The following is a 20,797-nucleotide window of genomic DNA, read 5'->3' as shown; positions in this document are numbered from 1 at the left end:
GAAGCCAGAGGATCAGCCTCTGAGGAGTGTCCCTGATCTCTGTCTCCTCCTGCAGCCCAGCCACAGGGGAATGTGACATTAGAATCATCCCCTCTACACACACACACACACACACGCACGCACGCACGCACACACACACACACACACAATAAATTCAGTGGTATGACGGAGAGTAGATCTCAGTTCCCTGATTCAAACCAGCTTGTCTGAAAAGGTAGCCCACATGAGCACTTGAGGTTAAATGGAAGATTGCTTAGGGTGCTTGGATATGAGGAGCCTAAGGTAGCCTCACAGAAAGTCCCCATGACCCAAAGAGCCCCCCCATACAGCTAAATGGGTGATTTTCCTGTTATAGCTGTGAAGAGTACAGAAGTTAGCTGAACTGGAGCTGGTGATCCTCAAGAGGCTCCACTGTTGGGAAACAGGGCCTCACCATACAAGTCATACAGGCGTTACCAGGCTGGATATGAGGCAGACCAGGACGATATCATACCCAAGATAGAAGGGGTGAAGGGAACAATCCTGAAAGTGACAAACCTTTAACTTAAAATTTATGAAAAGATAACTGAATTTGACTGAGTTTAGGTGAAAATGACTAGATTAAAATTTCTTCCATGAGATAGAAATGAAGTGTTTGAATAAAAAAAAAATTAAGTCCAGCTTAGAGAGAATTTAAAGCTTTTTTTTTTTTGCATATCTGAATTTGTAGCTTCAAGTTATCATTCCTATCACATTAGATAACACAGTGGCTGGACATAGAGTCGTTAATAAAGACTACATCTTTCGAAATGGACCTCATCTTGGATTCTAAGTTAACTACATTTGTTAGAGATCTAGCCAATAAGTGTAAGTGGAGTCTTATGTCTTGGAAAGTATACTATCAGTATTGATAAAATAAACTTTTTGGCCTCTTCTTCTTTATAAATGTCCATAACTATAGTCATAAGCCCCAGAGTGCTTTTCTAAAAGTATAAGTTAGTTTTAGGAACATTAGAATAATATTTTCATAGCAGAGAACAAAGTGGAAAATAAACAATTTTCTTAAGAGTTTAGAAAAAATGCATGTATTCAATTCACAATACAAGGATATTTGTTATTCACTTCGAATTAAATTCTTCTATAGCAAGTAACTTCTATCATAGTTAGTCTGTTGGAATAACTCGTTGTACTAGCTTGACTAGTGTCCCCCACAAATACTGCCTGTGAATGACTTTATTTGGAAATAGGGTTTTTGCAGATGTAATCAAGTTAAGATGAGGTCATACTGAATTAGGGTGGGCCCTAAACTAAATACAATGACTGGTGTCCTTATAACAAGAAAGGACACACACAGTGAGAGGGCCATGTGGAGGAGGCAGAGACTGGAGTGATGCACCTACAAAAAATGAACCACCAAGGAATACCAGCAACCACCAGAAGCTAGGAGAGAAGCATGGAATAGATTCTCCCTTAGACCCTACAGAAGGTACCAACCCTGCCAACACCTGGATTTCAGACTTCTAGCCTCCAGAACTGTGAGAAAATAAATTTGTTTGTGGTATTTTGTTATGGCAGCCATAGGAAACTAATATACTCATCCTGAGTCAAATTACATGTCACTTCCTTATGTTTCCTAATTATATACCCCACAAAACATCTCCTTTCTTGAAATCCTGGGAAGGACAGTGTCAAGAGCTTCTTTAGCAGATATCTAGAAATGTTTGTACCCCATTGTTGAAATAATTTTCCAAGCCCAGGGTGAAGCTCCTCCTGCCTAGGGTGCCATGTCAGCAAACTGAAACTTAGATAATTTTCATGTCCCTGTAAATGCTTCACTTGAGCAGAAATAGAGTATATCAAACCAGCCAACCCCCAACTGCCAAGAATTTGTAATAACTTCTTTGTTCTAAGTAAGGTCAGATATGCAAACTCAGACAATTAACTAAGCCAAATACTCTTTCCTTATTCCCTGATTGACCTGCTAGCCTTATAAGGAAATCCTTGACCTCCAAGCCAATCATGCTGTTTCCACTTTGCCACTTCTAAAGGTCTATAAAACTCGCTCTTGCCCCAAATCCCTCAGGAAGAGTACTCCGCTGCTTGTGAGGCACTGTACTCCCCCAAATCCATGGGGAGTACAAGTTTTCCCTTGAATAACAGATATCAAACTCGTTATTAAATTGTCCTATTTTTGTCATTTGACAACAGGTATTCAACAAGAAAATGATTACAATAGGAAGATGGCGCAACAGAAGAGAGTTCCTAAAAACAACTTTCATATGATTTATCTTGGGGTTTAGAACAAAAAGATACAAAAGAATATATTTTAGGAAGTTCTTAGTAAGTGTAAGACAGAAGTCCTACTTGTCCCAAGAATGACTTTTGGGCTTGTTACATGTTCCTCCACCTTTAGGAGGTCTGCTCAACAGTGGCTCCCAAGCCTTTCAATTCAATTTTACAAGTAGTGGGCCCCTAACTGAGCAAGGAACTGCACTAAAAAATGTGGGAAATTTTTTAAATGACGAAAGTCCTTTTCCTGCTTTTATGTTTTAGATTTGGAGTGGCTCCTCAGCCACAGGCTAAAAGGAATGACCCAATTTACATCTGCTGCTGTCTTAGGCCTCAGACATTGAGGTATGAGCTCAATTAAGAGAAAAATTAGAGCTAGGCCAGTGGTCCAGAAATGCCACAGATTTAAAGCAAACATAATCTTACTGACCACTACTTATCACTCAGTACACTTAGTCTACTTCCAAACGTAGGCTAAGAAGCAACCCAACAGCTAGTCCCTACCTACTTCACCTAGTATAAGCATACTATGAAATGTTCTTATTCATTCAGTAAACACAGAAGTAAAGGCGAACAAAGGTCAGATTCTAGAGATAATACATAACTAGAATCAATAATGTGGTGTGGGGAGGGGGTCAATAGACAGTCAAATGAAGGTTGCTAACCTGGAAGATGGAGATAGTTATTAAGTGGAGCAAGTCTGTGATGGATGATGAGATGTTCAAGAAATACCTGGAAATACATGTCGATCTTGCAAGCAGTTGCAGACAGTCTGAAGCATCAACATGCAGACGGTGGTTGAAGCCACAGAGGTAGATAAAATTACCCAGGAAGAGCATGTAGCTCAGCAAGAGTAGAAATGGAGATGAAATTCTGGGATGTGCAGGCAGAGGAAGAGCCAGAGAATGAGACTGAGAAAACTGAGAGATAAATGTGGGACCAGGAAAGAATGGTATCTTTGAAGTCAAGAGATGAACAAAATTCAATAACCAGGAGTGTTCAAGATGCAAATGCTGTAAGGAGGTCAAGTTAGAGGAAGATTGAAAATGAGCTTCTGATTAAGCAATAGGAGGTCACTGATGACCTTGGCAAGAGGACCAGTGAGGACATAAGCCAATGAGTACTAAGTAGAAGAAATAGAGACAGATTGTGGACTATTCTTTCAAGATGTTTAGCAGAAAATGGAGGAAGGAGGAAAACAAGGGTCATAACTTGACCAAGGTAGGGGAAGGCATTTTTTTTAAGGATGGCGGATACTTGAATGTTTGTAAGACAGTGGTTCTCAAACTTTAGTGCATCAGCATCACCTGGAAGGCTTATTAAAATTCAGATCGCTGAGACACCGCCCCCCCACAAAGACTTTCTGAATCAGTAGGTCTGGGGTGGAGCTCAAAAACTTGCATTTCCAACAAGTTCTTGAGTGATGATAATGCTGCTGGTCTGTGGACCAAAACTTTGAGAACCCCTGTAGGAGGCTAAAGAGGAAATAACTAATAAAAAGATGTTTGGAAGATACAGGAAATGTAGGTATTCTGGAGCAAAACACAGAAGCAGAAGGAATTCAGGAAAAGATAAAAAAAACAGTTGGCCTCGAGGAAGAAGTGAGGCAGCCCCTCCTCTGAGATAGGTAGGCAGATGAAAATGGGCACTGTTAGAAGTAAAGTTTAGAGGTAGAGAAAGCAAGTTATGAAAGTGCATGCCTGAAAGCCTTATTTTATTTTCTCTGCTTATATTCCCAAAGTAAGGTCATCTGCTGAGAATGGAGGAGGTAAGGTAGAGTAGGGGGCAAGAAAATTACACACTTAGCAGCCCTAGGAAAAGGGCCTTGTAAAGGTAGTCCCAAGCCCCACCCCTTCTTAGAGGTATGATAATTGTGGTCTCTTAACAGGAGTGTTAATTTTCAAACCTGGCTTGTTGCAAAGTTGGCTCTTTCCTCTCTGCCTTCCTGGTTCCCACTGCTACCCTTCAACCATCAACCAGTGTCAAAGAAACATCTAAGTAGTATCAGTCTGCTTCAGCAACCACAATAATAAAATACTGCATTTATCATTAATGAAAATAGCAAACCCCAATAACACCCAGGGAAGTCTCCTGTCATTCTTTAGATAAAAACAGACAACAACTAGTATAGATCTAAGTTTGAATCAGCACTTGTGACATTAAGCTGTTACCAATTCAGAGAGCAGGCTGCTACTTACTCTCTTTACTCACTGTGGGATCTCATTATCAAAGATTTTTAATCTTGAGTGTTGGAATACTTAAAATTTATAAACAGAATTGTCCGTATCTTTATATGCATGTCTTTTTCTTTAATCAGACGCTCATAAAAGTCTGTAACTCCTCAACAGTCTAAGACCCCTGTTCCATACTGTCCATTGGTTAAAATAGAAGTTTAGTGACATGCAAAGTCCGTATTTGATTTTACAGTCTAGAATAGGCAATTAGAAAATAAACTCTTCCCATTTAAAACAAAGTATTAAACTCTACTCTGTTCTCAGGCACACACACCTCATTCATTCAATCCGCACTTGAATGCCTTCTGTGTGCCAGACACGTTTCTTTTTGCATTCAGTTTTAGCAGGACTGGATTCAACCTTGGATATTTAGGGGATTCTCTTTGAGAAAAATAATATAAATCACAAATACAAAACTCTTAGGGTCCCTCCTAGTGCCTTGGGAGACATGGGCAAGTAAGGGGCCCAGAAGCTTCTGCCTGTTTCTATGCCTAACCTGTTTCTACGTTCTGGGGAATCTTAAACTGAGGCCACACTTTTCTCTACCTTCATTTCCAAGTCAATTTCCCCCCACCTCCAAATCCCAGAAAGTCCAAGGTTGATTTTAGGGTCATTATGAAGTGCTAAAGACTGAATGTCTGTCTCTCTCCAAAAATCCTATGTTGAAACCTAATCCCCAATGTGACGTTATTGGTAGGTGGGGCATTTACTTTGGGAGGTAATTAGGTCATGAGAGTGGAGCCCTTGTGAATGGGATTAGTGCCTTTATAAAGGAGACCCAGAGCTCTCTAAACCCTCTTTCTGCCATGTGAGGACACAGAAGTCAGCAGCAACCTGAAAGAGGTTCCTCACCAGAACCAACCATGCTGGCACTCTGATCTCAGACTTTGAGCCTGCAGAACTATGAGAAATAAATTTCTGTTGGTTTATAAGTCATGCAGTCTATGGTACTTTGTTACAACCACCAAGACTAAGACACAGTCCATCTTCGTAACCTTATTACAACTATCTCTAGCTTTGAAATTTAAATATTCACAAACTTCCAAAAATATACAAAACATGAAATAATTTGTGATATATTTTTTACTTTTGTCTGATATAAAATTTAAATTTTGGTTATGACATGACCTATCTAAACGGATGAATGAATGCATTAATCACTTTCAGGTTTGAAATTTTGAACTCTTCCAGGCATGATAGCCCTATGCCATCATCAATGGAAAAGCTACATTCCTGTTAGCTTTCATTTTGAACTAGATTTTGAAATTTAAAAGAAATAAGTGGGTTACTTTTCATATTTCTGATTCCTAAGGCTGGCTAAGATTTACTATTTCACAATTAAATATATAAATATACCTATTATAAAAATTTTAACTAAACTCTTAGAAACTATTTTACAGTAGAACATCAACATTTTCTTGATAGGTGAAAGCTTTTATATTACATTTTTATTTTGCAAGAAAATAAATTATACAACTTAAAAAATAAAATCCAAAAATTAAGCAGTTCATCAAAATATTTCAGCCTACTGCATACAGAAACTGCTACCATTTAAAATTGTACAGCATTATCATCTCAGTATGTAGTGGCACACATTCAAAATTGTATATACGAGGATAGATTACAACTTAGGAACTCAAATTTGTTCAACACTCCAGACAACATATATAGTGTAGATGACAGGAAAGCTCTCATTGTAATGTTTATTTCACAAACATGACATTGGAAGAGTTTATAAGATAGCATCCCAGTCATTTACATGAAAATAGAAAAAACAAGCTTGAGTTTAAGATAGCAAATCTTTCTGGAAAACTAGCAAAACTTTCACCCAAATTGAATTTTTAAAATTTGCCCTTTGAGCAGGGCCAATGACATCCTACTGCAAATAATACAAAATACTTTTAAACTACTCCGGTCATAGTTTGTATTAAATTTAATAAAAGGTAAAAATAAGAAAGCTAACATTTCATTTTTGGAAATTTTAACATTTATGCACAAAATAAGAGAAAGAGACTTAAATAAAGTTTGCCAGAATGCAGGGACCCCTCCAATAAATGTAAAAATTGGAAGACTTCAGAATTTATTTCAGGATACTCATTAAATCATTAGAACAGTAATACTCTAAATATTTAACTCATTGTAAGCATTAAAATTGTTCTGTATTTTCACTTTGTAAGTTTTGTTTCATATCTACTTACTCTGGCAATGAGATGGCAATAAAGGTTAACATTTTCAAGATGGCTCCACCTTTATATTAGAAGATCAATGTTCAAATCTTAACCTCTGAAGTGTCCTATTGCCATACTGCTCATGAAAAAAATATATGCACATATATGTATATATTTTTCCCCTTAACTATATCAGAGTTCATCCCTGCTCAGATAGCACTAATTTTAAGTGCACATTAGAGAAAAGGGACTTAGTAATAAAGGATACTAACTGTGATTCTGTATCTTTAGCAAATTGCTGGTAGTTTTTTTTCCAGATCCTTTTTTTTTTTTTAATTAGCAAATCTGTTGTCAAAATATATTTAAAGAAAATTCAACAATGGTATAGGCACCTTGTCAACTAAACGGTTTTCATAAACACCAAAAAGTAGTCAGATATACTTTTGTATACATAATGAACAAAATGATGAAAACTGTAAGTCTACAGTATTTGTTGCTGTTCTATTCCCCAAAATACAATTAGGACATAATTAGCAATTTAAAAATTTATAAAATTATTAGAAAACTTTGCTATGGATTTAGAGTTACCCACTTTTGCATTAAATTTGCCTTTGTAAATCAAAACATCATGGCTCTCATTCTTAAATGACTAAAAAAAGATTAGAAATTCCAAAAAAAGTTCTGAGAACTATTCTGGTTTAAAACAACAACAAATCTTAAACTTTAAGAAATGGCCTGTAATTTTTCTTTCCATTGCTTCCTCCTTTGGCGCTCTTTTATCAGATAAGTAAATATGCCAATACCAAACTATTTATTAAACATAAGGGCCACAATTATTACCAAATTATCAGTTTTTAAAAATTTTGAATTTATCCATTGTTAACAGTCATCTAATTAGAGAAAACAGTGAGTGCTAATTTAGTTTAATCTTCACAATATGCTTGGTCTAATAACTGACATATGCTACCTTAGAGCTCAAACGTAAGATTTTAAATTAGAAACAAAATTCCAATTTCTTATGAGTTTCAGAATAGGCCTTTGACTATAGCAGCAAAACCTTTAAAATGTTTTAAATTTGCTGTCCTTCCTTTCAGCAGGCAGCTCACAAAGTCTCTTGGGATTGGGGACAGGTTCCATGAAATGCTCTTGAAAGCACTCTGTAATAATACTGTACGCCTTTCAACACTCTGGCACTCCATTTCCTACTATCATCAAAATAATTTAAAATATTACTTAATATCAAATAAAATATAAAATAATTTGCAAGAAAATTTGAAATGTGCACCACAATGAATAAAATCCATGTTGAGCCATTCTTTCCCAAAGGGGAGTAAGTTTTTCTCTTTTAAGTTGTTCATGTCCTCAAGTCCTAAAATCTCCATTACTCTGGGTATTCAGTTGCCAGCAACTAGTAAGTTGCTACTTTGGATTGACTAAAAGGAACAAGGTAAGTGTTGCCTTCTGAACATTTTTTAAATGCTTATTTTTAAAATATATAAATATATATATACATATATTTGGCAAGTTTACTGCTCATATTAAGATTGCAACAATTTTGCTTATGCTTTTCAGGTCTATGTTGTGGTTTTTCTCTTCCTCCTAGGTGACTGATACCTAATTATTACTTTTTAAAACAGAATGTCTTCCTTTCCAGAAACCTGAGGTTATAAATCCCTAATCATGAGACTTTAAAATTTCAAAATATTTCTATGCTACAGATTAAGAGGTCAGTTACATAACTGTATTATATTAAAGCAGGAGATTTCTGTCTTGTTTTTAATAAATTTGAATATGGCATAATAAATATTAAGTATATAAATATTAAGTGTCTTAGTAAACACTTAAAATGCTTATTTTGCTGTTTTGACTCTGCAATCGACCAACCTATCTCCATACATTTTTTTAAACAATTAAAATAATAATTAATATGAGCTTCACTTTTTCAAAACAAGCTCTCTTAGCCATGTAAGATTTAAAAAACTCTTCATCATTTAACAATAAACAACTAAGACAGTAGTCTCCTGCTTAAAGAAAGCCAACATTTTTTAGCTGGAAAAATTTAATACCATTTTTAAGTCACCACTAAAATCCAGCTGCTATACTGAAGCAGTGTTTGAACATATAATTTGATACTATTATAAACTTATCTTTTCACCTATATCTGCCCTGTCCCAATGTTGTGTAGACCAGCTCACTCTTTTGATCAAAAGAAACCAAGAGTGCTATTTCTAGTTTTAATTGCATTTTTTAAAACAAAACGTAACAGCATTTTTCAGCACACAAACATCTGAAGATCCTTCCTTGTGCAAGTACATTTTTGTAAGAGAGGAAAAAAAGAAAAAAAAAAAGGAAAAAAAAAAGCAACAAGAACCCCACTTTCACCCTTCCCAACTGTATTTCTTCCGGTGGGTATAAATCAGATTTTTAAAAGTTCATTATGGGCTCTTCATGAATGCAAGTTTCTCCACAAAACGGCATGCTGTTAAAACAGAGTGTGCAACATGAAGGGAATGCCACCATGCTAACTAATGTGATTGGCAAAATATAGTTGTTTTGTTAGGTAAGGCAGAGATTTTAATATTTATGTAATCAAAGTCCAAATAAACCTTCCTCTAGCACAAACTGCAAGAACTTTCTGCCCAAGCACTCCAAAATTTTGGTTCTTAATACTGTCCATGATATTCAAAATTATGCCATATATATGAAAGTGTTGATATCAGATTCATCTCTTCTGATGTATTTGTGCTCTATTAGCCATTCTATTTGCTCTTTTATCATTTTCTTTTGTGGCAAGAACATGTTTTTCAAAATTTCTACTAATTCAGTCTGCAGCTGAGCATTACTAATTTTCTTTCTCATCTTCATTATTTGTATGATAGCTTCCTAAAAGAAAAAATAAAATATTAAATTATTTTAAGTAAAACAAAACAAAAAATGACTTTTAATGTATTTTATCCTCTATCCAATACCTATCCAAATGATTAGCAATCACTAGATCAATCTTGAGACCAGTTATCTTTTTTTCACTCTGAAAAATAAAATCTGCATATTATGGAGATTTTAAAAAATGAGGAAAAACAAAATTACCCATAACTTCTCTGATGAAAAGAAAATCACACCTAAGGTTTTGGTGTATTTCCTTTCATTCCTTCGTATCCACACTATGTACATTTAAAAAGTTTATTTTACCTGTGAACACAATATGTATATAACCTGATATTGTGTTAAGAATCAACTATCAACTAAGATACAACAAACCCCTTACACATACTTTTTCCCTTGTATTCACAGTTACTTCTTTGTATAGCAGTAGAGGCCAGTTGCTGTCTGTTTCAAAAATTAATAATTCCTATTCTTTATAAATTTATCAGATAATAAACTGTACTTGTTATAAGTATCTTCAGTTTGTACTGACTCAATTAAATGGTTTAACTTTCTGTAGGAGTAAGCACTTTTCATCTAAATCAATTTTATCAATAGCTTCCTTAATGATTTCTTTAATTATTATTATTTTTAATAAGGAAAATTAGAAAATTACAACATATTTTCTCTTTTGCCTTTTCCAGTACAAGGTGTCTGCTTAGTCAACAAAAGGCATTCATCTGCCTTAGTGGAGGTTAGAATTCATTATAAAAGAAATGTGAAAACAAAAAAAGGAATCAATATTTGCTTTTTAACATTGAAAATGGAGTTTGGCTACAAGGCAATAGGCTTGGGAGTCAGGCACTACTCAGTGTGAGAAAAGTATACCTTCAACTTCCCCTGTACAGATATGAGGATTCCTACACTGCCACTAGGAGGTCAGGTGAATTACTCCCAATGTCAGTATGTCCAGATCCAGGCTCTTGATCACAGGGGTTTATGTCAAGGGTCCAGAGAGAAAGAAAGAAGATGGAAAAAGTCTGTCCCCCTACAGGCACTTGTACATTACAGAAACCAGTAAGTAGGAGAGGAACAACTGTAAATATTCCAATTTCTCCTATTCTAGCTTCGGTAGAGGTGAAGATGGCTGTGTTAGAGATGTTAAGAGAAAAACAGAGGGGTTCTGGCCCTGGTCCCATTTAATAGGTTGGAGGTCACTTGAAAAGTGGCATAATATGATGGAAGTAATTTGCACTCCTGAATTTCTCTCAGTTCCCATATGATTAGAGTTTAGAGCCAATGGACCTGCCACAGGGCCTTCAGTGTCAGGAGAGGGTGATCCTGTAACAGCAGATGATAACAGTGTGCCATGTAGGCCAAGGGCCACAAAGAAGATGTAGCAGAGGCTCAGAGGGCTCAAGAGCTCAGTAAGAGCAGAGGACAGGCAGCCAGAACAGGAAAGAGGACACGTGGTCCTTACCAACTGGAAAAAGAATAAACCATAGTTCATCTGCTACAGACATCAGCAATAGATAGCAATAGAAAGTCAAATTCCCATAGGTGACAGATAAAGCACTCTAGAGCTGACAGATAAAGCACTCTAGAGCTGACAAGACCAAAAACCTAGAACACTGTTACAACTGTACAGATAGGACAATCCCTTCACTGTCACTATGAAGTCAAGTGAATTTCTCTCAACCTCAATACATGCAGATGCCATCTGTGAAAACAGCAAAGAACAAGGATGGGTGGAGTAGAATGAGGGAGAAATAAGTCTGAGCATTACCTAAAGGGATAGCTTGGATTAGCAGATTGAGCATTATTATGAATCAGTTTTAGATAAAACAAAAAAACTTCATTTTCTTTGCACATCTTATAGTATGACTATACCTGCCCATTCCACTTCATATCTCAACTCTAATCCATCTGTATTTATCCTGGTGTAGCCATAAACTAAGACTATATCATGCTTTTTCCTCCCAGAAGTAAAATTTTCCAAAATCTCTTATTGAATAATACATTCTCTTTTCATGGGCCATGGAAATGATTTCCTTTACTGCAAAGTTCATCTACACTTATATAGGAGGTTTAATTCTGAGCTATTTTCTTCTATTAATCTGTATGTTATGCTATTTTATTTTTGTAGATATTTTAATAAGTTTTAATATTTGGCAAGGCAAGTTCCACTACCATTAACACCTTATTTTTTTAAGGTTCTCAATTACTCTCATCTATTTGTTCTTTCTGATAAAACTGAGAATCAATTTTTAAAATTCCAAAAATATTCCTAGTTGAATTTTTATATGAAATTCAGTAGACTTGTTACTAGTATGGGAAGTTATTCAACCTTATCATTAAAAAATATGGTATTTCGCACTTCCCTTGTGGCACAGTGGTTAAGAATCCATCTGCCAATGCAGGGGACACAGGTTCGATCCCTGGTCTGGGAAGATCCCACATGCCACAGAGCAACAAAGACTGTGCACCACAACTACTGAGCCTGCGCTCTAGAGCCTGTGAGCCACAACTACTGAGCCCATGTGCCACAACTACTGAAGCTCGTGCGCTCTAGGACCCATGTGCCGCAACTACTGAGCCCGTGTGCTGCAGCTACTGAAGCCTGTGTGCCTAAAGCCTGTGCTCCACAACAAGAGAAGCCACCACAATGAGAAGCCTGCGCCCTGCAACAAAGAGTAGCCCCTGCTCTCCGCAACTAGAGAAAGACCGCACGCAGCAACGAAGACCCAAAGCAGCCAAAAAAAAAAAAACAACAACAACAAATGGTATTTCATGTTAAAAAGAAGCCAGATACAAAGAGTACACTGTCTGATTCCATGTATATGAAGACCAAGAACAGGCAAAACAAAGCAATGGTGATAGGAATCAGGTGGGTTGAAGGGGGAGACTGGCTGAATGGAGACATGGAGAAATTACTGGAGTGATAGAAATGTTCTGTATCTTAATTGAGGTGATGGTCACACAGGTATACACATTTAGCAAAACACACTGAAAACTATGAAATATGTATTCTATTATATGTAAGTTATACCTCAATTAAAAAATTTAGTAAGAAAAAAAGGAACATGATCTTTCTATTTATTCAAATCTCCTTTTGAATCTCTCAGGCGAAGGCCCCTCTCTTCATACAGGTCCAACACACTGCTTTTTAAAGAAATGCCTGTGAATTCTATGGTTTCTTCTTTTATTTTCTTAAATTTATTTATTTATTTGTTTATTGCTAAATAGAAAAGTATTTGATTTTTATTTATCTTTTCTCTGTTCCTTTATCATATTATATGATCTACAAGACATGAAAAATTTTAATCTTTTCTTCTTTTTTGTTTCATGCTTGACTGCATTGGCCAATAGTTTCAAACAATATTAAATGAAAACAGTAAAAGTGGGACTACTTGGTTTTAATAAGACTATTTCTAAAGTTAAAACAGTCATACATTAGTTTGCAATAGGTATTCCTTATCATGTTCAGAAGGTATAATCCTAGTTTTAAAATACGTTTTTTAAAGTGTCCCTAATTTCCCATTACAATGGAATTAGAAGTGTTAAAATTAAATTTTAAATACTCAATCCTAGAATCGTACTTGTTGCTGATATACATTTATTCTCTTTGACATGCAGTCAGAGAAGCATAACCTAAAACCAAGATTTCTGCCCAACCAACAGAACCTACCAGAGACCACCAACTCATATAGACATCTCTTTGCACAACTAAGAGAATGTTACTAATACAATTTTTATATTTCAGTAAATTGAAAATTAGCTCTTCTGCACGAAAAGTGTGAGTACCTACATTCCTTTAATTTTAAAAAAAGATTTGAAGATTAAAAAAACAACATTTTTCAAAATTTAGACATTGTGTCTTAATATTACAAACCTGGGTTCTCAGTATTCTTAGTTGAACTATTCCTTCATTCTCTTCTTCTCTCATCCTTTCTGTAGTGAGCTGCAAGCGTCCAATCAAGTTGATTTTACCCCTTTTCTGAACTTTTGCATTTTTTCTATAAAAAACATTAAATCAAATATTTTACAGTGAAAGGCTTTTTAAACATCATATTATAGCAACAATGTCTAAGAGAAAATATTTAGAAATAGTCTAAAAATTAATATCCAACACTGTTTAAGGGAAAAATAACAAATAACCAACATGTAGCTTTATTAAAATGAACCCTATGATTTCCCTCAAACATGATAAAAGCTCTGTTAATAAGTGTGACTATGCTCCCTGTAATAACAAAGTTAATATAATTTATATTGCCATGAAAGTGATCAGATAATTGAAGATATGTGGGTTGTAATTCAACATTATCTTCTAATTGGATCTAAAGGAAACAGTACTCCGTGTGGATAAAGCTGCTTTAGAGTGCAAAAGGATGTTTACTTTAAAGATGAAAAGCAATATAGTATGTCAGACACCAAAACGTATCCATGAAAAATATGTAAAGAAATAATAAACATCTCTAGTTCATTAATATGTTTAATAAACAACTAAATGGCATAAATCTAAACTGATGACAGCATACAGATGTTTTAAATATCATGTAAGGAAAATTATTTTGCTAAAAATAAAATATTAAAATTCAAACAAGGTATTTTTATTTTAGATCAATCAACATAAACCTTACATTAAACTGAACTCCTGGTTCACTGAGAAGAGGGTACCTTCTGTAAAGTCTTTGGGTGAGTTGACTTGAGGTTCATACAATAAAACTTGCCGTTTGAGCTTTGGGAAAGCTACTAAAGACTATGAAGAATAAAGAGAAAACAATTAGCTTCTATAAACACTATAGAATACCAAGATCAATTTTACAACATGACCAATAAAGGTGAGAAAAAATTATGAGCACAAATTCATAATTCAAAATTTTATTTGGTACTTCCATGAATATAACAATGTAAATGCATAATGAGGAAAGAGAATGAGGAGAAAAGAGTTGGTTATGAGGAAGCAATAAATGCTCTCTTTACAATAAGACAATGAAAAAAAACACAACAACGACAAACTAGAGGGATTGGTCATATATGACCACAGCAAACATCATTGCCGGTTATAAACCAGCTGTTTCTCTCTAGGTAATAGTTTATTTTGGAACTTTTAACAGGCATATGGAGTAGGGGGTAAAATGTAGTTTTGAAGAGAAGGCTAATAAGTACATTTTACAGGGCCTCAAAAGGACCAAAGTCTTCTTATTCTTAGAATTTTGGTTATCATAAAAAACTTTGAACACATTTTCAATATGAAATCTTTGGTCATGCTCTTCACAGGCAAAATTTAAACACCAACTCAATCTCTTTCTTTCTCTCTCTCTTGCCATTCTCTGTCTTAGTAACTTGCTTATTTTCAATTTTTTTTTCCATAAATACCTCACTAGTGTATTTTTCTTGCTTAAAAGTCATTTGAGTGTTATGAATTCATAAATTTATTATTAACACAAGCCAACACATGTTTCCTGCTATGTGAGAGGATGCAATGTTAAAAACAAAAAACATAAAAACAAACCAACCCATAAAGTTCTTCTAAGCTCAGCATCAGGGAGTTCAGTTGCAAGTTTTAGATTTTCAAAGCTGATTTTCTCTCTGGGTCTTTGGTTCCATGCAAACAATACAGCCAGCTGAAATGTTGTTACCTCCAAATCATATTGACCTACTTCATTCTTAAACGTTATCTATAATAGATAAAATAGTTAAAAAAATAAGAATCTCTTCATGATGATTACCATCTATCTACTATAATATCTCTTATATGAGATTATATACAAAAAGACTGCGAGTTGTCTTTCAATATCCATTCTTCCTTTCTTACATGGTAATAAAAATTTTAGCAGACTTTAATGACTGTCCAGAATAAAGGCTCACCTCCCAGCTTTCCTGAGCAAAAATGTGGCCATGTAACTAAGTTCTGGCCAATGAGATTTGAGTGGAAATAATGGGGAAAACTTCTAGAAGTTGCCGTTCAAGGAAGCTATACCCTCACATCTTTCCCTTCCTGTTGGGCTGGAAGACAGACATAGTGAGAGGATCATACTGGATTCTGCAGGCAAGGGAATACCTTAAGGATGGTGCTGTAACCAGAAGTCTATGTCCCTAACAACTTCATGGAACAGATCTACTATACCCGCTCAAACTTTCACTTGTGAGAGAAGGAAAGATCTATCTTGTTTAAACAAGTCTTATTTGGAGTCCTGCTACTTTCAGCCAAACCAATATCTGAACTAACACACCATCTACTTACAATTCCATTTGACATGAGATGATGCCAATGTAATTTTCTACCACTATGGTTTTTTTTGTAGAATTCTTCTACTTCGGGTATCAAATCCTCCAGTTCAGTAGGAAGTGAGACAAAGACTTTTTCAGAGCTTCTTGACCAAGCACCAGCATTCAGAATTTTTATATTAACTGAATCAGCTATAGGAAAGTATATCAGAAAATATAAAGCAAATAATCTTGACAATGGGTAAAATACATACACAGAGGATAAGCTTTGGTGAAAAATAAGACTCTAAAGATTTTGTTAAAAGTGTCTTTCTGTTTCAAAATAAGAGTTAGTAAATCTAAATTCTGCTTTGTAGGATATTTTCAAGGAATGTGGACTTTTTAACATCTTTGTCTCTATTACTGCTTAGTTTTATTTTTAATTTACTAGAAAACAAAGATATTCTTTTGTAAAATGTTTAAAAAAATGTATGTAATTATAAAATAATACCTGGTAAAGCCAATTTATTATTTTTGTGCATTTCCTTAAAAGCTTGGTTCAAATCTTCAGATACTTTAATGTCCTGAAACATTCTAGCAAGCTTGTTTACATAATCTGCTGGCATACCAACTTCCTATGAAAACCAAAGACAGAAGAAGTAATAAATAATAAATAATCTGATATACTATTAGGAAAAATTTTAATGGAAAACTAAGTTTTAGATGCTTTAATACAAAATTCTTCTTCTCTCTTATATTTATAGAATGTTTATAATCTAATACCTATTAAATTTGATTCTTAGAACCTAAACAGAATATACAGGCAATCCTGGCTTTCTGTGCATGATTCCAATATGCATGAATTTCAGTTACCACAGTACAGTTAAAAGAACACCAGTACCCCAACAACACTGTTCAACTTTCAATTACCATTATATATTAAACGTGAGTTATGCATAAAGCACAAATTTCACTTCTAGCTCCTCAATCTACAAATCACTAACAAAGCACATCATATCACTGACCAATCACAATATTTCTTTCAAAATCTGTTAGTCATCTGTTTATTCAGTTCACCCACAGACAGCAAAGCATGTAGCTTTGTTGCATTCATGTCTTCCACTGATAAATCCACATGACATTTTACAAAAACGGATAACTGAAAGGGTATTGGTCAAGAAAGATGATAAAAGTACACCAAAAAAAAAAAAGAAGAAGAAGAAAAGGAAAGGAAAGAAAAGGAAGGGAGGGAGGGAGGCAGGAAGGAAGGAAGGAAGGGAATAATGTTGGAAATGAAAATAAAATAGAACATAAATGGAGTTTCTGAAGAAAGAGCTAACTGTGGTTGTAATGTTTGTTGATAATGCCAATGCTGAAGAGTCTAAACATGCAGGTACAAGGAACTTAATGAAGGCAAATTATCAACATAAATGAGAAAAGTGGTAGTGACAAAAAAATTAAGAAGAGGAAGTGATGCCAGCAAAAACTTTGACAACTTTGAAAGACCAAAAGACAAAAGTTTGGAAGCTGATCCAAACTTACAGAGCATGAGAACTCTTCAAAGTATACAAAAGGTGCTCACTAAGTAACTTGTAAGTTACATGACAAGAAGGCAAGTACTAGTCAAACTACTCTTCATTTTAGTAACAGTGTTGAGATATAAATCACGTACCTCAAAATTTGCCCTTTTAAAGTGTACAATTAATCAGGTTTCAGTATATTTACAGAGTTATGCAACCATCACCACTATCTAACTTTAGAACATTTTCATCATCCCCAAAAGAAACTCCATACTTACTAGCAGTCACTCCCCATGTTCCCCCACTCCTCCATACCTGAAAACCATTAATTTATTTTTTGTCTCTACAGATTTGGCTACTGTGGACACTTTGTATTAGGGAATCATATAGTATGTGGTCTAACTGGCTTCTTTGCTTATTAGCATATTTTCAAAGTACATCTATATGGTTGCATATATCAGCACTTCATTTATTTTTATTACCAAAAACACTCCATTATAAGAATAAACCATATTTTATCTATCAGCTGACTGATCTTCTGGGTTATTTTCACTATTAGGCTATTATGAATAATGCTGCTGTGAACATTCATGTACAATTTTTTGTGTGCTCATTATGTTTTCACTTCTCTTGAGTGGAATTACCTAGGAGTAGAACTGCTGGGTCAACTTTATGTTTAACTTTTTGAGGAACCGTCAGTTTTCCAAAGTGGCTGCACCATTTTATATTCCTACCAGCAATGCATAAGGGTTCCAATTTCTCCTCTTCCTCACCAACATCTGTTATTGTCTGAATTTTCAGCTATCCCAGTGGTTTTAATTTGCATTTTCCTAATAACTAATGATGTTGAGCATCTTTGCATACACTTATTGGACATTTATATATCTTTTGTGAAGAAATGTCTATTCAAATTCTTTGCCCTTTTTTTTTTTTTTTTTTTTTTTTGGGTACATGGGCATCTCACTGCTGTGGCCTCTCCCGTTGTGGAGCACATGCTCCGGACACACAGGCTCAGCGGCCATGGCTCACGGGCCCAGCCGCTCTGCGGCATGTGGGATCTTCCCGGACCGGGGCATGAACCCGTGTCCCCTGCATCGGCAGGCGGACTCTCAACCACTACGCCACCAGGGAAGCCCCTCTTTGCCCATTTTTAACTGAGTTGTCTTTACTGTTGAGTTGTAAGAGTTCTTTATATATTCTAGATACAATATCAGACATGTGAATTGCAATAGCACTTTTTTCAAAGAAATACACTTTAAATCTGAAAGTTTGTTTTAAATTACAGTGTACTAAATACATATTAATTTTACTAATTTTTTCTTTCTCCTATATACTTAGATAATAAGAGATTTTTAATATTTTCACAAAAATTTCGAAGTCACAAAGCAGTAATTTTTCCCAGTGATTGTTAATATTAAGATCACCTGAACAGTAATTTTTACTATCCCACACTACCAGGCAAAACAGGGCTATCTGCAAATCTTTAATTTGAAATACACATATAAATGAAAAAAAAATATATAAAATACATATAATCATACACATTATAATAGATGTTTTATTATCATATATTAATGTAATATTATATATAACACCATATGTATAAATGAAAGACATTCATTTATGCTATACTGATATAACTCAAATTCCATTAAAATGGACTGAAAGGAACAGACGTAAAATATTTTAACATGGCAATTTAGCCATAATTAGCATTAATTAACCTAAATAAGCCATCAACTTTTACCTATTTGTTCTTTTTCCTTAATAGATGTATTTATTTACAAACATCTCTATGGTTAAATATTTAGTACTAAAAACATCTTAAAAATGAAACGATTTGTCCGTTAGTTAAGGTCAGTTCAAATGAGAGCAGAGATACAAAAGAGTGAAACAACAGAAGCAAAGCAAGAGCAAAGGTGCTTCACCAGAAGTCTTCATTAAGAAAATATACTTTATTTTATATAATTGATGCTATATTCTTCTAAAACGTTCCGTATTTCTTCAATATTAATATCAACAAAATGCATTACTTAAGCACACATATGAAACGTGCTATTTTAAGAAAACCAAATATTTTTTAAAATTTTACTTACTCTTAGCCACTCTACCATATTCTCTTCAATTTCACTATCAGCAGAGATGTCTAATATAAGACGTCGTGTCAAATGAGCTTTGTGATATCTCATAAAAACGTCTTTGTTTTGTACATATTTAAGTACCAAGAGCTGTACAGAAAAAAAAGTTACTTTCAATTTACATACATTCTTAGCCATCCCTCTCATTTAGACCTTTCTACATCCCCAATTGTCAAAATTCAGAAATTTATATAATCAAATACAGAGAGAGGTTTAGTAAATTGCCCATCTCTGAAAAATAACCAGTCCTGAAATACTACAATACTTTAATACTTCAAAAGTTAGCAAATTTGAGACTGTAACCAAATAACCTTTTAGTTCTTAGAAACATTAAGTTTTGAGATTTAATATAAAGTGTGATAAAACTTTACATGAAAATCAATGGTTCTTCCCCATTTTTTTCTTCTACATTTCTTCTTCACTTTATTCTAACGCTAATCTTCTCTCTAACCACCCCCCACTCGACCCCCCCGCTTTGCTGGTTGCACCATGCAGCTTATGGGATCTTAGTTCCCTGACCAGGGATTGAACCTGGGCCCAGCAGTGAAAGCAGTCTTAACCACTGGACTGCCATGGAACTCCCCCCTCTAACCCTCTTTGTCTATACTTTCTCTATATCTTTACTTACTAATTTTTTCCTCTTTGATATGATGGCCTTGGCTTATATCATATTACAATAACAAGCAGAGACAAATAAATATGAAAGCAACTAACTTTTTATCTACATTCATTTATCCCTGGCTATCTATTTTGGGCTCTCACCAAAAAAAAGAAGTGAAAAACTCCTGGTCTCTCAAATATCATTCCAAATACTACCAGCTAGCTCCATTTTCCCTTTTTTTGTCCTTTAATACAAGCTAGAATTTAACTGACTTTTAAAAATAATCAAGAAAGGGGAAGAATTAAATACTATTTCCCTTTCTGGCAGCTACAGAATAAAAATTTTCAGTAAGAAAAATAACTGCTCTATAGAGATCTTGCACTGGTAAAATTTCATAATATTAGTTGCTTAGAGATATACGTTAAAAAAAAAAACTGAGGCTATCACAGAAAGCCTTATAAGCAAAACACAAATTCAAAGATAATTTAAAAATTTCAAGTTAAAAAAATTTTATGTACCACTTCTTTAAGCTTTGCTTCAATCTCTTCAGAGGTTAGTTTTTTGCTTAATGGCGTTTTTCTTAGCAACATGTCACAGTAATTGGCAAGCAGCTCAGGGCATTTTGATTCAGGCTGAGTTTTTAATCCCACCCTAAAAAAGAAATTAAAAGCAGTTGATGAAAATGACTGAATCTGCAAATATTTTTTCTAAAGCCAATTTTTCACAGATTTCTTATGTTGTATAGATCCAATGGACTAGGGTAAGCAAGTCTACATCTAGGGTGCATAGTTTAAGG

General features: G+C 34.6%; 1 protein-coding gene across 1 annotated transcript in view; it reads right to left on the bottom strand.

Annotated features, from left to right (window-relative positions):
• Nucleotides 1-6,975: 6,975 nt before the first annotated feature.
• Nucleotides 6,976-20,797, bottom strand: part of CUL5 (cullin 5) — a 95,794-nt gene continuing 81,972 nt past the window's right edge. The window contains exons 12-19 of the mRNA XM_030836194.2: nucleotides 20,520-20,652; nucleotides 19,359-19,490; nucleotides 16,254-16,377; nucleotides 15,780-15,955; nucleotides 15,052-15,213; nucleotides 14,173-14,291; nucleotides 13,425-13,548; nucleotides 6,976-9,553 (exon numbers count right to left, since the gene is read on the bottom strand). Coding sequence (XP_030692054.1) covers nucleotides 9,359-9,553; nucleotides 13,425-13,548; nucleotides 14,173-14,291; nucleotides 15,052-15,213; nucleotides 15,780-15,955; nucleotides 16,254-16,377; nucleotides 19,359-19,490; nucleotides 20,520-20,652 — 1,165 coding nt within the window. The 3' untranslated portion in view covers nucleotides 6,976-9,358. The remainder of the gene's footprint in view (nucleotides 9,554-13,424; nucleotides 13,549-14,172; nucleotides 14,292-15,051; nucleotides 15,214-15,779; nucleotides 15,956-16,253; nucleotides 16,378-19,358; nucleotides 19,491-20,519; nucleotides 20,653-20,797) is intronic.

The sequence above is a fragment of the Globicephala melas genome, chromosome 8 (genome assembly GCF_963455315.2).
Source record: "Globicephala melas chromosome 8, mGloMel1.2, whole genome shotgun sequence".
Taxonomy (NCBI): Eukaryota; Metazoa; Chordata; class Mammalia; order Artiodactyla; family Delphinidae; genus Globicephala; species Globicephala melas.
Note: the sequence above shows the minus strand (reverse complement) of the source record. Positions and strands in the feature narration are given on the sequence as shown.